The sequence below is a fragment of the Carassius gibelio genome, chromosome A2, assembly GCF_023724105.1.
Source record: "Carassius gibelio isolate Cgi1373 ecotype wild population from Czech Republic chromosome A2, carGib1.2-hapl.c, whole genome shotgun sequence".
NCBI classification, from domain to species: domain Eukaryota; kingdom Metazoa; phylum Chordata; class Actinopteri; order Cypriniformes; family Cyprinidae; genus Carassius; species Carassius gibelio.
Window position 1 is genome coordinate 22,514,085 of NC_068372.1, and position 17,285 is coordinate 22,531,369.

The 17,285-nt window shown below is 40.3% G+C and overlaps 1 protein-coding gene across 4 annotated transcripts in view; it reads right to left on the bottom strand.

Moving 5' to 3' along the window:
• Window positions 1-16,274, bottom strand: part of skila (SKI-like proto-oncogene a) — a 28,648-nt gene extending 12,374 nt beyond the window's left edge. For 3 of the 4 annotated variants that reach the window (XM_052619934.1, XM_052619942.1, XM_052619927.1), the window contains exons 1-2: window positions 16,140-16,274; window positions 13,231-14,490 (exon numbers count right to left, since the gene is read on the bottom strand). In XM_052619934.1, the coding sequence (XP_052475894.1) occupies window positions 13,231-14,346 (1,116 nt within the window). In that variant the 5' untranslated portion in view covers window positions 14,347-14,490; window positions 16,140-16,274. Of the gene's footprint in view, window positions 1-13,230; window positions 14,495-16,139 lie in introns of all 4 variants that reach the window. The other variant, XM_052619929.1, reaches the window with a different exon arrangement.
• Between the last annotated feature and the right edge of the window lie 1,011 nt (window positions 16,275-17,285).

Sequence of the window (17,285 nt, forward strand, 5' to 3'; positions counted from 1 at the left end):
CAAGTCCCAAACCCCATGGATCAGGTTGTTATGAGTTTCTCTCTGCGCTCTCTTCCAGGGACGCAACACTTCAGCCGTCTCTAATCTCTTTTTAATTAGTGTGTTAAAGCCCCACACACAATCCTATTCTACGTACACTACGTACTTTTGTAGGTTGACAAATGTAACACAAATCCCTCAAGACTCGACATGCATTCAGAACAATAACACACAAACACCCTGAGGACGCAAAGCCTGTTTGTCACAAGCATATGTGATACTCAATACTCTGCTAAAGAGTGTGTGAGAGAGAGAGAGAAAACCGGCCCATATTGGTAACGGTGGGAGTTAGCATTCCTGCGGCTTACTTATTTGAAACGTACCCCTCGCTGCTCTGAACTCATCAGCACATGCATGTTCTCATGCACACGTGAAGAACCGCTCGTTCTTCAGTACCAGACTCCGGGATGTTTCCTTTTCGCCCCGGATCTCCTATGTGCCCATGTCTCTCACTAACCTGAGCACCAAAACAACATCCCAGATCTAACAGAGAATGCTTTAAACCCCCGTCAAATTCACGTGCGCTCCCTTGAAACGTGCACAATGAGGTCACTGACACACAACACAAATTCCACTTTGGCTCTGACAACGAACACTGTAGCATGTGCACACCTGACCGCATCACTGTATTACTAACTACGGAGATCCCCTGATGAACAGCCACAAAAAAACAACTGTACACACAGAGGTTGACAGGAAAGAGTCGTAAACACAGTTCCAGTGCAGTTCCCGCACGAGCGAGTTTTATGAGCTACGCCGTTTGAGGGGAATTACGAGCCATACGGGCTGATGATGAATCTTATCTAGGCCAGCCTCACACCATCATACAACACGATGACCTTTGAGAGAATGCCATTTAATGCAGATCTGTCCTTTTTGATGTATACACGTATAAAAGCATTTAATTGAAACTGTATGAGACACTGAGTGTGTCTGGACTCATGAGTAGCTTTTTCATTAGAAGTACCTCTCACACACAAGCTAGCACAATTCGTGTGAAAGGAGGCACACGAGGGTGATTGTGCGTCCATCTGTTGCAGCTCTGACAGAGGGTATGTATAAAGTGAAATGCAATGCAAACGGGCAGTTTTCAGTCACAAACACACAGAGGGCGGCTGGGGCCCCTCACTGTACCCCCTACACAGGTCTCCTATTCAAACATCATTAGCACTGCTTGAAAAAAAAACAAAAGTGCACGTGTGAGCCGGGTGCATGATGGACAAATGTAGGTTGTCGCAAATCATTTACAAACTCAAAACAATGGCTGTTTTCCAAATGGAAGACTAGCATGGTGTGTATTGCATATTGGGTTTCAGACAGTATATGTTGTGGTACCATAACCTTATTACATTGCATGTTTAAAGAAACAGACCACCCAAAAAAGAAAATTCAGCTATCATTTACTAAGAAGAAAGTCAGTAATACATTTTGGAATAACATGAAGGTAAGTAATCATGGCAGAATATTTGCGTGAATTAACCTTTTAGATGTTTGTTTTGCATTTGTAATCCAAGTGTGTTTAAAAATAATGAGTCACAAAAATCACTGAGGATATTACTTCCATTTCCTTCTTCACACTGGTAAAGTGTTGTGCATTGCACTGTGGGACTCTGCTCAGAGCGCTCTGTGGTATCTTTTCCATGTGGGCTGGACTGTGGACAAAAGCAGGCCAACCTGATGCAGGCTAAGGAGATAAAACGGAGGAAGAGATGGAACCAAGAGAGATCTACAATGGTGACTTTTTTTTTATTATTCCTAATGAATGTAAAATATTACACTGCATCCTTGCTAGCGTCAAATGATTTGATTTTGTTCATAGCTTTCAGTGTTCTTTTTTCACACTGTAAGAACATTTAATGTTTAATATAAATTGACAACAATTCGAACATTTTGGGTCAGTAAGATTTTTTTAATAAACAAATGAATACTTTTATTCAGAAAAGATGCATTAAATTGATCAAGAGACATTAAAGACTTTTAAAATGTTACAAAAGATTTCAATAAGATTTCCAATATAAATTCAAATAAATGCTGTTCTTTTAAACTTTGTTCATCAAAGAATCATGAAAAAATGCATCGCAAGTTCCACAAAAATACTAAGCAGCTGTTTTAATATTAATAATAATAAGTAAATAATTATTGAATGCAAAATCAGAATATTAGAATGATTTCTGAAGGATCATGTGACACTGAAGACACATTCCATGGATTTTTGTCACGAAACATTTTGTCACGAAACACGAGCAGATTAATTTAAATTCATTCATATGTAAACAGTCCCAAAAAAAATGAATGATGAACTGTATACAAGAATACATTACACAAATTATTTTTCCCCTCCACTTTTCTTGAATAAGTCCTCGTGTGTACCAAATAGACAGAGTCTCTCCCAAAATTGTGAATAAATAGCAACATTTTGGCTTCTTGCAGCTGTAAATAAGATGTCACCTAAATCATTCAGTCAGTGAAAGCTGACCTGGAAGTGTTCGTGGCCAGACTGATTTTGCAAGTAAACATGCATTCCTGACATTATCTGAGATACCTATACACACAATGGAATGCTGAAGTCCATGTCCTACAAAAACACACTAAAACAACCCAAACGTTCATAACAAAAACTAAAACCCTTGCGCCACGTAAAAAAACCCCAAAAAACTAACAAACAACACACCTCTTAATATCAATACACACACACACGCACAGGGATTAAACACACAGGCTCAGACGTGCTCATTCCTGAGAGGATTTGGCTGGCAGCCTGGGGCAAATTTTTTAAGGGAAGAGTGAGGGAGACGAACATTCAGTCTAGACATGGTCATCAATAGTACACAGTCTGTCTGTCTGTGCCTACAGCCGTCTACACACATCCACTGTTAAATCTACAACATACAACCTGATAAGAACCACACACAAACAGAGACTGGCCGAGTTATCCGCTCGCATACTCGCCCAGGCAAAACTAACATACAGAAGAACGGTCTCTCCCCTATCCCACTCTCAGATTTCACACAGATGAACAGAGCTCTACCTGTTCCCTTTCCTACACATGGGTGGTTTTAAATAGGCTATGAATGGGAGATTTGTATGCACGTGTGTTAGAACAGAGTAATCTCAAGTGTGTGCCGGTGAAAAGCAGTAACCGCATAAGCCTCCCATGGCGCGGCTGCGCTAGGCTAACATGCACACACACATACTCACTCATACACAAAGACATTGGCAGATGCAGTCTTGATGGAGATTAGCCTTTGAGGTGTATTCTCTGGTTTTGGCACCCTACAGCTCATCTCAGAGGCTGCTGTCAGGGCTCAACCAAACTCTGACGTTGGAAACGCCCCGCGATGCTTTCTGTAGGACGTGAGGGGGGAAGAATGTGACCTTCCTCTCTCAGCAGGATACACACATACAGTACACACAGTCTGTGAGAGCTGTGGTCAAAGGGGCAAAGACACAAACATTTGGAAGTTCGCATGGCAGCTGTGAATCTCTGTTTTTTTTTTTTTTTTTTTTTACAAAAGGGGGTTGCGGCCAACCTCGGATCCATTTTGACTAGCTAAGGGACTTTCTGACTTTCTCGTTTTTGTACAGACACCATAAAAAAAAAATCAAATATGGTCTAATAGTCAGTCAATATTATTTTTAACAACAGTGCTTTAAAAAAGAACTTTGAAACCTTTCTCAAAAGGGTTTTAGAATGCGGTTTTAAAGTGTTAAACCACTAGCATCCTAAAACCCTTTCAGAGAAAACTGTTTAACTCTGGGGAAGTTGGAAAATGAGTCTATTTTCAAAAAAAGTTGAGTTCCTTTAAGGTTAATCTAGAAGTAACTGTACTCCTAAACATAGATAAAATTCACCTCAAAAACCTACTTTGTCTTCTGGGAAAACAGACCTAAAAAAAAAAAAAAAGAGTATTTTGATGACTCATCCTGTGCTAAATAGATTTTTGTCAAGTCAAATGCTTTCTAGAATGAGAAAGTCTTTCCCCCAATATTATCTGCCTCTTACGATCAATCACTCATAGCAAAAACCTGGTTTCATGATTAGCTATGAGGTAAAAATAATGCCTACTGGATATAAAAAAAAAAAAAAAAAAAATAATAATAATAATAAATAATAATAATAATAATAATATAAATGAAAAAGGAGTGTTTAAATAGTCAGCACATGCAAGAAAATTGCTCTAATTAAGGCTAATTATATTAAAACAAATTATTTGATTATATCTGTTGGTTAGTCAGACTAGTTAAGAAGTTGGTCATGGAAAAATCTGATAAATATTCAAAGAATATAGTCTACCCAAACATTAGGTTAGGTATGTGATAGGGACAGGGGGAGCCATTCTCTATAAGTGCATGTCATTAAACCGTGTGTATGGCACAGGAGAATCACCCACATGGCAGCTTGACACACAAAACTGGCAGTGCATTAAACTTCTGCCATCTCCAACAGATCCAAAGAGAAAGACAGACAGACAGACAGACAGACAGACAGACAGAGTGCTGGAGAGAGAGAGAGAGAAACTGCCCTGCCACAGAGAGTCTCATATGCAGAGTTTGAGCTGCAGACACCCCACACACACACACAATTTCACTCTACACACACAACGCAAAGTAGCGTAGCATTTATTTTTTTTTAAATAGTTGGAAAAAAGAGAGAAGGGTGCTACCCATCCCAACAAAAGGAAGCTGTCAGCACACATCCACCCAGTTACAGGCGTGCATAAACACTCACATACTAACAATCAATCAATCTCATAGAGAGCAGAAGATAAACGACAGGAGAACAGGACAATGTCACACACAGGGTGTCAGGCGTATATTGCGGACAAAACAAACAAACATGCACACAAAATTGCGCAGCTGACAACCCTAAACACTCTTTGCAATGCAAAATATTTCCATCATACACTACCTTTATAGATTTTCCTCAAGGCTAATATACCGGAGATAAAAGCCGCAAAACTACACTGTATCCTGTCAAAACTTTGGGGTCTTAGGTCTATTTGTTATATACATATGTATATGTATATATACAACAAAAAAATTAATGTTGTGAAATAGTAACTATTTTCTATTGTAATATATTTTAAAATGTCATTTTCTATTCCTCTGATAGAATAACAGAATTTTCAACAGCCAATACATTTAGTGTGACATGATCTTTCTGAAATCATTCTAATATGCTGATTTGATGAGCAAGAAACATTATATATGTGTGTTAGAGTTGTACTGCTGATTAGCATCCTTCCATTACAAACCTCAAAATTCAAGGGGATGATAGTGTTGCCTTTATTCTGAGTTCAATACAGGCTCTTCATGATGTAGACGAGGGTGAACTCCTTATATGGGCATTTTCTACAGGAAGAGCATGTCCGCGCACACATCGACCAGAGTGAGAGCAAGATCGCGCCCCATTCCACCCATCAACACACTTCATCCGGCGGCAGCGCTGCACGGGACTTGCTCGGGAAGAATGTCTCCAATTCAAAGAAGTGTGATTTTGGTTATAAGGGAAAGAGCTTTGTTCAGCTTCCTAAAGAACCAAGACTTATGTAAACAGTGGATACGGTTTGTTTTTCTGGGGCAGCAACGGAGTTTCACAATTGGTTTGTTGACAAATGTTTTATAAACAAGGCCCAGCCCAACACTGGATTTGACATCATTTGATACTGAAAGCTGGAGAGGTCCCAGCTTTAAAAGATCCCGGGCATGATTCAGAACTGCAGACGGTAAGTGAAACACATCAAATGTCTGTTTTGTTGGCCTTCAGCACCCAATTGACCGTCACTCTTTAGCTCCACACACGGCGCACCTCCAGGAGCTCTGCTTTTTCCAGCGAAAATCTGTATATTTCTTTTATAAATATGATTAAACTAAATACTTTTTGGAGGTATGAAGGATGCAGTACTACTCTATAGGTACTCAAGATTAATATGATTGGATGAAATGGTGTGTGTTATGCCTCCTTTAATAAAGAGAATGTTAAAAAAAAAAAAAACCTCGCTCTTTTACAACAGCCACGATAATCCAAAACCTAAAACACCTTTAAATCTGAAGTAATACACGAGTTTTATCAGGACAATTAATGCAAATGCTCATGTGAAGTTATGACCTTCATATTTCTTCCCTCACAGACTCACAAAACTGGTCCCATTCATTTCTATTGTAAGTGCCTGAAATAGAAAGCTTTACAGCAATGCATAGTGTTTTGAATTAAAAAAAACCATGACTATTCGATTCCCAAGTTTGTGAAGTGAAACATGCAGAGACGAGACATAAATATAGCGACTGATGTATGTCAGAAACGCTGGACTTCTTTCTGGGAGAGATCAATAGAGAGAATGTTTTGCATTAGAGATCAATAATTACTGGACAGATGGACAGTCATTCAAAGTAATGACATGTCATACAAATGTCTTTTCTTTTGCCTGTACTAGAAAGATAAATGTGTTCAGACTCAAATGTGTGCTGTTCTGCAGAGAGACAAGAACGTGCAGTCTGGTGCTGTTGTTCAGGTTGAGGAGTCCCACAGCCTGATGTAAGCTTGGAACAGACTGTCCTCATAGAGCCAGGAGAGCAGAGCAAGTCTACGTTTAGAGCCTCCGCAGGGAGAGGAGGGAAGAGACAAGAGGGGAAGGGAACATTCTTCTAAGACAGCCAGCCTTTCACTCACATTTTCTGATGCTTTGGGAAATACAGGCTCAAGTGGGAGGAGTAACACAGACAGATTTCCAGACCAGGTAATGTATGCTGCATGTAGCATGATACCGGCACATTAATCACAAGCCGGTGGTGTTGTGCGTGCATCTTCAGAGCCGTCTGCAGAATGACACATCTTCCTTTGGGATGAGTGTTGAGTTAGGAAACAAGAGCACTGCAGGAATAGGAGGAAAATATGCAGTCTAATGAGGTTGTGTTGAACCGGTGGGTCGAAAACAATAGTTTCACACAAAAAAGTGCCTCACAAGCACAGATGAGGGTAACTGCAGGATGCATCTTCATGACCCATTTTTGGCAACCTCCCTGATGAAGCCAGACAACTGTGGCTTCTGCATTGCATTCCATCAAAAGGGTGTCTGACCACAGTGAGAGCACATGATCACGGCACTATCAATGTTTTGCAATGGGACATTAAGATGTACAACTAGCCACTACAGTCAGACGGTCTTATCTGGAGCAGAGGGACACTGACTCCGCTCGTGTCCTCATTAGGACTTGAGAACGAACTCCTACACTGCTGATTTGTGCAAAGAGCGGAGAAAAGTGTATATCATCAGATAAAGTTATTGTAGTGTAGCAGTCAGAGAGGAAGCAGAAATAGAGAGGGCAAATATTATATTACACATTATATCTATATATGTTTTTGGCGGTCAGTAGGAATGAAATGGAACAAATAATTTAAATAAATAGTCTTTTGAAGAATGTCCAGATTCTCAAGAGATGTTTAAAGTTTGGCTTGTATAGACTACATAGAGCTGTTTTTTCTATACTTTGCAGAACCAAATGCGTAAATTGAGATGAAAAGGTTAGGTTTCAATTATTTTAATCTATTTCTCTTATACTTTGCAGTTACAAATGCATTCCTGTATCTCAAAAAGTCGATCATGGTGCTAGCATTGACAAGGTCATAGAATTCATTTCCATGGCAATGCATGATAAAATGTAAACTTTCAATGAAATGCAAGTCATTTGGGATAAAAGCATCTGCCAGGAGCATAAATACAAAGAAATTAATTGTAAGTATAATCAACATCTTTCCTCACTCACATTCTTGGAAAGTTTTCTTTTTTTTTTAAGCCTAATGCTGTTCCCATGAAAAAAAATACATGCAATGCTGCCAAAATGAAGTACTAATATGACACAAAATACTATGTTATCAACAGCAGGCATTGCTCTTGTCTTTTGAACGCATGAGAAAAAGTTTAGTTTTCTGAAACTAAAAAAAGGACGCCAGTGGTCTCTATGGCAGTTGAACCACCTGGCTGAATAGTTAAGCATGTCATGACGAATTTGGGTTAGCCGCAGTCTGTGCCGTCCTGTGGCTCTTCTGGCTGCTGGATCGTCTCCAGGGACTTGGCGAAAAACCAGTACAACAATATTCCCAGCTTGAGCACAAAGAGCAGGGCCCCCAATCTGCCCACAGCATCCAAATGTTGAGCCAACAGGGAGGAGTATGTTGTCTTAACGGCCAACAGATTGCCAAATCACAGAGTGTGTGCTTTTTTGTGGGGCTTTGGGGTTAGTTCGTAATTTGTTTGTGCATGAGGACAAACAGTTGGAAATAAATGAACGGAGCTTGTAATGTGTGACTGCCTGAGCTCAAGGACTGCAACGAATTTTGATGGAGGTGAATGTTTCACAATGGATGGAGCAGAAGAAAAGAGTAAAAATTGCTGAAGCCAGTCTCACTCTTCTTCAGCCTGTCTCTCTCTCTTCTACACATACTGTCTGACTGAATTCATCCACTCCAGCCAGATCAATAGTTCTCCTCAATCACTCTCTCTCCCCCATAAACACACACTCACTGCCCTCTGTTCCCCTTATGTAAACGGAGACTGATTAGGTCATTTGGCTGCTTATTTTGAGGGGCTGAGTTGCATCCACTGAGGTCTCTGATATTTACACTGGTGAACTCAACAACCTCGATCAAACAGACAAAAGCCTGAGCCTCTACCACCTCTGACCTTTCATTACCCTTCAACAGCTCACCAAACATGGGCACACTGAAAATAAAGTTCCCAAGATACAATGTCATGCTCTTCAGATTGCTGAAAATGCCATGTTTGGAGAGATCAGAAAGAAGATATAAGACAGAACAATCCTTTGTATTATCTATAAAAAGGTTGCCGTCACGTTTACCACTGCTCAGCAAAATTTAACAGGCGAAATTCATTCATTTCAATAGGAACCTGAAGGAACCAACAGGAATCAGGAGTTTCACATGAGGGTGGAAAATTTTCCCACTCACATTTCACTTGTGTGTTGGCCCCATGAAAAAAGGCTTCTGTGTGAGCAGTGTTTCATGCATCGCCACACTATTGATGACAGACAGTGGACCTTTTTTGTCTGCGTAATTTTGCTAATGTGACCCTACCTTAGCACTGCGGAGTGGAGACTGAGGTGGAGAGAATGAGAATATATAAGCAGCAAATGGTGAAGCAATATCACATGAACACAATACATCCACTTTGAAAATCTTTTCCGCCAAACTTAGCTAAATTAGTTGCAAAAGAAGCCAAAACAGGATGAACAGTTGTCAACAAACAATGCATAAGTTTACTATTTTAGTGAATCACAGTGAAACAATTTAATATATATATTAAAAGAAAAATAAACAGCTTTCATGGAAACACCACATAACCAATCAAATAAGAGGAATGTAACTAATGGTTGTATAGTAAATGATAAGACAATTGACTAAATGGAAACGGCAAAGCAAAAAGAAGGACTGTGGCTGTAAGAGAGGAAGCAACATGAGGAAAAAAAAAAAAAAGAGAGAGACAAGGTACGTCACAGACGAGATTTGTGGTCGAGGCACAGGACGAGAGAACAAAACACAGTCAGACAGGAAAATGACAGCTTTTCTGTGATAGATTGAAAAAGGAAGGAAAAAAAACAGAAAGTGGAAATAAGAGAGCAAGAGAGTGGAGAATTGGTCTCCGTGCCTGTGGTGTCACTGATTTCACACTTACAAAATGGAAGACATAGAGACAAACAGAGAGAGGGGTGGGGTGGGGGGGGGGGTAAGAGAGAGAGAGACAGCTGTCTGGTGTCTGGAGCGCAGCCGCTGTCTCAGCCTCTGTGGGAGATTGACAGGACTCCATCCGTCTGCCACACACGTCTGCACACCAAGTCTCAAAACATCACAGCTGCCCGTCTTTCACAATCACACAAACAAACACACACACACACACACACACCAGCTATCTACAACACCCAAGTGGCATTTAGCAATTTGGAATACGTAATGAAACCGGACATGTCACAAGCCTAAACGACTCAAATTTCCATCAACAAACTGAGTAGCATGGCACACTGTATTGTTGACGCATGCATGTTAACCATTAGACTGTCACCACAACACTTAAATCTTAAAAAAATCTAACATCAAAAAAATCTCAACTGGGATGTGGTGCCTAAAAATATTTGTGTTCTGACGGTCTCTGGTCAGGTGGTCACCATTAAGCCATGAGCTTTGACCACTTGTGCTCTATAGACACTAGCCAGATACAGTGCCTAGGCAACAGACATAAACACAGACGTACACAAACTCAAAAGCCATCCAAGAAAGTTCTGAAGAATTCTCCAGAGAACCTGGAACATCAGCTGTGTCAATATAACAAATAATTAATGCTAAATTTTACGGTTTTTAATCAAATGATTTATTATTAATATTATTTGGTTATTAATTATTTTGGCACACAAAAATGTAATTTTGTAGTTTAATTAAGAATTGTATTAATGCTTTGCTACTGGAAGAGAGCTGAACTGGATGATGAATCATCAATGAACTGACTTAAGCTGGAAAAAATGACTCTTTGTTATTGTCTTCTTACATTATTGACAAACTGTTTTCCTGTTTGACACTGTAAAGCTGCTTTGACAATCAGTATTGTATAAAGCGCTATACAAACAACTTTGGAAAAATTAATTTTTAAAAATGTAATCAAATTAATAAACTACAATAAGCTTAGGTTATTATCTAGAGTATAGATCACAGGAATGTTTTACCAGTGGCTATTTCAAAATCAAGGTAGAGAGCTCAGTAGGTTTTGAAACACAGCCAGTGTCCTTGATGAAGATGAAGAAGCTTCTGAACAAGCTAAAGTGACGTGTGCAGAAGTCTGGCGGTGAGGGTCTGATCGTCACCAACATCCACACGGCCACCTGTGGAAACTCTGAGTCACTTGTTCTGGCACTCCAGCATCACAGATGTTTAGAGTGAACACTTGATTCAGTAAACTGATGAGTATGTCTGCCCTGCTTCCCGTACAGACACACATGCACCTAAAGATGATTGTGCATGTGTTGCTGTTTTTAACGACACGACCCACGTAAGCTCAGCATTTAAGTAATGACCTTTCACACACGCACATATGTCTGTTTACAATTCCATCAAAAGCTGTTTAACACAGAACTGCAAGCACCTGCTGCTTTGACACCACTTCTAATCATTGTTATTATGAACTAAAACTACATCTATATCTATTAGAAATCATTTCCAGCACTTCAAATAAAGCTGAAAAAAATTATAATACTACTAAATGAAGTTAAAATTATTAAAATTCTGAAACTAAAATTGGAGAATTACATTTAAATTTTAGTTTTGACAATTTTAATAATGTTCATTTAATTTTTATTCCTGTTTTAGTTATAAGTTAATTGCTACGCTAAAATTATCAAACTGAAATAAAACAGAACCTAAATAGAAATATAAAAAATAAAAATAAAAAATAAAGCAAAACAAATCTACTAAAATGTAAACTAAAATTTAAATGTGAAAACTGAAAATATAATAATAAACACTGATTCAAACTATTAATAAATACTAAAATAGTACATAAATATATACTTAAAGTTCATGCATACGTTTTACACCTGGGTTTTTCAAACTGGGGACGGTGGAAAATTTGAGACAAAATATGCAATTTTTTTCATTTTGCTATAAATCAACAAAATAGGACCGTCATATTTACCATAAATTATTTAAAACCCCCAGATTTAAAAATCCAAACAGTTTAAAATACAATTGTAAAATTCATTCAGAAAGCCAAGAAAAAGCACAAACGAAACAGAGAAGGATCAGGTAAAGCGTAGGGGAAGGTGCAAGACGCTGCCAGACAGGTATGTGTCAGGAGCTCGACAGTTAACGTGTAAAGAGAAGGTGTCACTGACACACTCGCATTTGTGGGAGTTTGATATCTCACCCTCAGCCGAGCGCAGCAGAGATGATCCCTGGGGGCATTTAGTGTGTGTGTGTGAATCAATTTCATTAGTGTGTAAGCACAAGTGAGCTGAGTGTTACAGTGTTACAGGCTGTTTGTGTCAGGGTGAAGTCAGTCTGTGCAGCAGATGTGACTGTATGACTGACAGACTTAAGGTCTGTTTTAGCATATGAAGTGTATGTGTTGGGGGGAGGGAGGGGAGGAAGAAGGAATGTGGTTTGGGTGCTAGACGAGACACCAGACAGTATTTCCGGCACACTTGCATAAGCACACAGGAGAGACCGGGGCTTTTCTTCCTTACTTAGACAAAACACAATCATTTCCTCACATCGGCGCTAAACTAAAAATTGTGTCTTCTGGAACATTACCACACTGTTAAACCACGAACTGCTGCCAGCACCAATAGGGGGTCAATCTTTGTCAAACATGACTTGGTCAAGGGAATCATGACACATGGCTGATCAATGGGAGTGAAACAATCCAGACCTTTTTCTCACTTGGATGACCTTTCAATAGATTCTAGTGCACCAGTACAGTTTGTTGAGTTTGGTTTCAAAGGTCACGTCATGAAAGTAAAAGAATCTCCAGTGTTCTGACTTTATGCAATCATGCAATGCGGGCTTTTCCCAAAGCTATGACTTCATTACAATTTCTCCCTTTTAAAGAGAGCAACTTCTAGGGATGATAAATAAAACTTTACCGCCCTTAATTTTCAACTTCGAATTTGCTGTTTTCTATGAATTTGCAATGCTTCTGATTCATTAGCTGCTATAAGTAAATAACTAGAATAAAAACGTGCAGTGAACAGTAAAATGATTTGGCTAGAAACCAGTGTGTGTACGTTAATAAATTCAAATAATGTGATGACAAATACTAGTTTGCATTATCACATTCAAGGCCAAAAAACTCCATTCAATTACATATATTGTATAAAATCAAGGTTTTGCTATGTCCATTTACACCCCAAATATATCCCTCCTCTGACCTGGGAGGTAGATAATGTACTTCCCCTTCAGCCAGACCAACTGGAATTCCCTCCCTCCTGCCATGCATCCCCACCTGCCTCGTGCCACCTCATAAAATTGGGTCAACACTAGTTTATCAAAACAACTGCAGCCTTGTCCAGACAACAGTCTCCTCTGCAGACAATCACACTACCATCTGGTCACACACGTGCAAATCCACTTGTGAACATGAAGCAAAACTTGACCTTAGCAAATCAGCAAACATGGAAGGAAGAGACACTTACTTCGTCCAGAGGCCTCTTCAGCTGATAGTGAAACTTCTCCTTCATCTCGTCCAGCAGCTGTTTGAGTTGCGGCTCCTCTGGTGTGTCCTCGTGCTTGCGGCCCAGCTGTAAGTAGCAGGGCCACTTGGCTGAATCGAAGCCCCAGTGGCAGGTCCTCTTGTCGGGGGACTTGTGCGAGTGCATTACAAAGTTCTGTGGGGAAAACAGCAGCTGGCATTCCATGCACTGAATACAAGGAGCGTCTGGTTGGACATAGAATTGGGGCACGAACAGGCCTTGGCACTTGCCAAGACACTGGTGCTCAACCTGGAAATTAGCCTCGCTCTCCTTCAGCAGGCCTTGGCCTGGCAGTTTGCTGTTGGGGTTGGCCGGGAGGGCGGCACCTGGGCGGAGCAGGGCATTGCAGAGGCGCTGGGCATCAGTTAGTGTGATCAGGCCACAGGAAGGTGCGTTGAAAGGCAGGATGCCCAGTACCTTGAGGATGTGCAGCTGCTCAGCATCGCATCGGGAACAGTAAACGTACAGTTCGTCACAGACAGCGTTGATCTGCTGAAGAGAGAAATCTCGCAGAACCGAATTGAGTACCTGGGGCAGACAAAGGCGCTTCTCGCCACCTACAACAAAGCAGGAGATGGACTCTCCTTCGAGCAGAGAATGGGTGAGCTCTGTGGAGCTGTCGCAGGGAACCAAGAGCGGGCCGCCTCCGAGGACTGGGGGAGACGGCAGGGGAGCCATGCCAGCAGGAGAGGCGCACTCCTGCACAGATTTTGCTGAGAAGGCAGCAGGACCTCCCAGGGAGCTCTGGCTGCTCAGTGTGAACTGTGCCAGAGTGTGCTTGAGGCCGGCGCTGAGATCTAAAGCCTTGGAAGCCCCGACCAAGTGAAATTCTCTTCCCTCAATGTCCATTTCTGATCTGGCGTGTTCCTCACGCTCCTTCTTAACCTTAGGGGGTTTGGGGATGCTCTCCAGGCTGCGCCGTTTCAGGTGCATCTCCGCCATTACCCGCTTTTTAATAGGTGCATCCTCCAGTCGCTCCCTGTACAGCCGCTTCATGTTGCCTTTGAATGATGTCAGGTCTTTGAAAGGGGTTTTCAAACTTGTCTGAGGGCTGGCCATGTCTGAACACAGATTATTGGTCTTTCTTGGATGGAAAATATTCAGTATATTAGGTTGGTCCTTCTTTCCTCACTGTTAAAGTTTGCAAATCCTTTTTAGTCCAGCTATATGCATGATGGTGGCAAAATTATTAGGTTTGATGTGCTTCCTGTGAAGGAAACAAAAATAATAAAGTTTAAATTGTTAAAACATTTAGCGTCTATAAAAATGTTACAAAGACAACGAATCAGCATGAAAAGAATATGCTGTCAGGGCAATAAAAAGAATCCAGAACAGTTTTTGTGTTGGGCACAGTGCTAAACTAGAGACAGAAACATTTTCACCTAATCAGGATAATCTTATTTGAGACCAATCAATCTAAGGACCGTTTCTCGGTGGTTTAGTGCGATGTTTTCTCTACTGACAACATGCCGAATCCGTCAACGCGTTAAATGACTCCGTGCACTAATAACGTCAGTTTAACACACAGATGACCAACAACTACCGTAACTAACAGTGAGCAGCTATTTAGTCCTTTCCAACCACAACAGGCATAAGATAAAAATTTAACGTTAATAACTGTACATAACCACCACATCTATGAAAAGATCCAATCACACGCTCCATCTATAATAGAGGAAAAGCTGACTGAATAATTTGATCGCAGAAGCAAAAGCATGCCTTACACTGACGGAAACGGAATTTCCGAGCATGAATGTGAAGGCAAAATTAGAGATCAGCGCCAAAATCAGCGCATGCCAATGAGGTTTCGGCTAAAACCTATGGCTAAAATCAGCACGAAGTGCGTTTAATTCGTCATTCAAAACATGATTATCTGTTCCACGAACATTAAACGACGGACACATGCATACTGGCCAAATTTAACACGGTCCCAAAGCGCAAGTTCCTCGAAATAAAACGTCATTTTCGCCTTGTTATGCTTTACCTAACTTGTGTGACAGCTCGGGTAGACTGACCCTGACCGCAGATGTCGTTTCGTTTCCTCGTAAAATAACCATTTTCCAGAAACACTGACAAAATGCTGTCTATTTTTAACCCTAAGCGAAAGTGTCAATCTTTTGCTCCGCAAGGACACCGCGGCTCTGCCCCCGCCTCTATCCGTCTCTCCCGTCTCATTCTCCAGGCACAGCTGCGCTGAGCCCCCGCGGGGTGACATTCCAAATCCCCGCGACCTGGAGACCCTCAAAATAATAACAGAAAAACTGACCACATATTAAATCACAAATTAAAACGACTGCGAAAGCTTATGATTTTAAACCCATTTCTGTGACTTCATACGGCATTGAATCACTTGCCAAGCCATTTAGACTGACAACTGTCCCCCAAATCAATTAAATAGTTTTTTTCCCCTTTTAAATACTAAAATATTACACATAATGTTGGCCAGGCTGAGGATTTAGGTTAACGTTAAATCAAAGACCAGATCATCTGAGCACGACGATGCGTCTCTTAATGTGAATGTTAGGCAATGTGAATAATATAAGTTCCTTTCAAATGACACACCAAAACACATAACCCACTGATTCACACACATATAACCATGACTGAATAAAAGAACGTAAACCTGTTTTACATCTGAACGCCGGCTCGTTGTACAGCCAGCTTTAGCAGCGCGGCTAGAACATTTAAACCCCTTAGCACGCGCTAACCGAGCTAACGCTACAAATCCAGTTCCGAGCTCGAAGAACATCACATAAGGATTTAAAAACAACAAGAGAAACTGCTAAACCGTTGAATAAATGAACTCTTTGCATAAGTAAGCGTGTGGTCGTTTTTTTTTTTTTGAAAGGAACTTGCCTCAGGATGATCGCTCCTGGATTGCTGTATCTCACGCTCCCTCTAGTAGTCTGTCTGACCGTAACCTACACGCGCACAGACTGAAACCCTTCAGACAGCTCGAGCGTCACACCGCGAGTGCGAGCGCGAGCGCGAGCGCGCACGAGCAGAGCGGATGTCGCGCGGGCGTGTCTGTCTGTCTGCAGCCCTCCCCCAATGTCTTGTGAACTTCAGTCTTGCAAGACTTTATTAAGTCTTAAGGAATCATTTAATGTATTTAGAGGCATATGTTTTCATACGAAATATGTAGCTACTCATCTTTTAGTTTGTTTTGTATGTGACGAATTAATGGAACTTTTCTTTCGAAATAATTTGTGTGTGTGTGTTCATAGGATTCAGGGACATTCTGTTGGCCTATCATGGGGGAATCATATGCTGAATTTGAATCATTTTGTGGTGACAGAAAGGAGTGAATGGGAAAGAAAATGTCATTGCAGTCATTTTCCCAGTAGCCTATGCTGTGATATAGCATGATTTATGATGAATAGTGAAGGGCTGCTTAATCAGATGTCTGTAAATGTTTCACAAATAATTAATCATCTGAAATGTTCCCTTTGAATGTAATTCCTTTAATCTTAAAAAATCACGCTTTTTTTGTATGATGCTTGACCGATGACTTAACATAAAAACTTGTCTGGGGCAGTTATTTCTGTAATAATATACATTATAATATGTTTTAATATTTATTATTAGCTTTTTATATTTTCAGTTTTAATTGTATTTATGTAATTTTGTTGTGTTTTTGTCATTTTTATTATTATTATTATTATTATTATTGTTATTATTTTATATATATTATTATTATTATTTATATATTATTATTATTTTTTATCTAGCGCTATAGAAGTAGCAGCTTAAAAAGAACATTATCGGATATTATGTCTGAATTGACCTAATTATAAACCAGCCAGACATGTTTATGGACATGAGCTTGAGTAACTGTTATGCTAGTACAAATGTTGTGGAAGTTTTTGCCAAGGACATTATGTAATAGCACTAGAACGTTCTCTGTTGCTGAGTAATGGCCTGGAGCCAATCCAGCAGTTTGCTTGGTCCATGGGGCTTACACCATCTAATGGGCTTCTTTTTTTCAGTGAACCCAT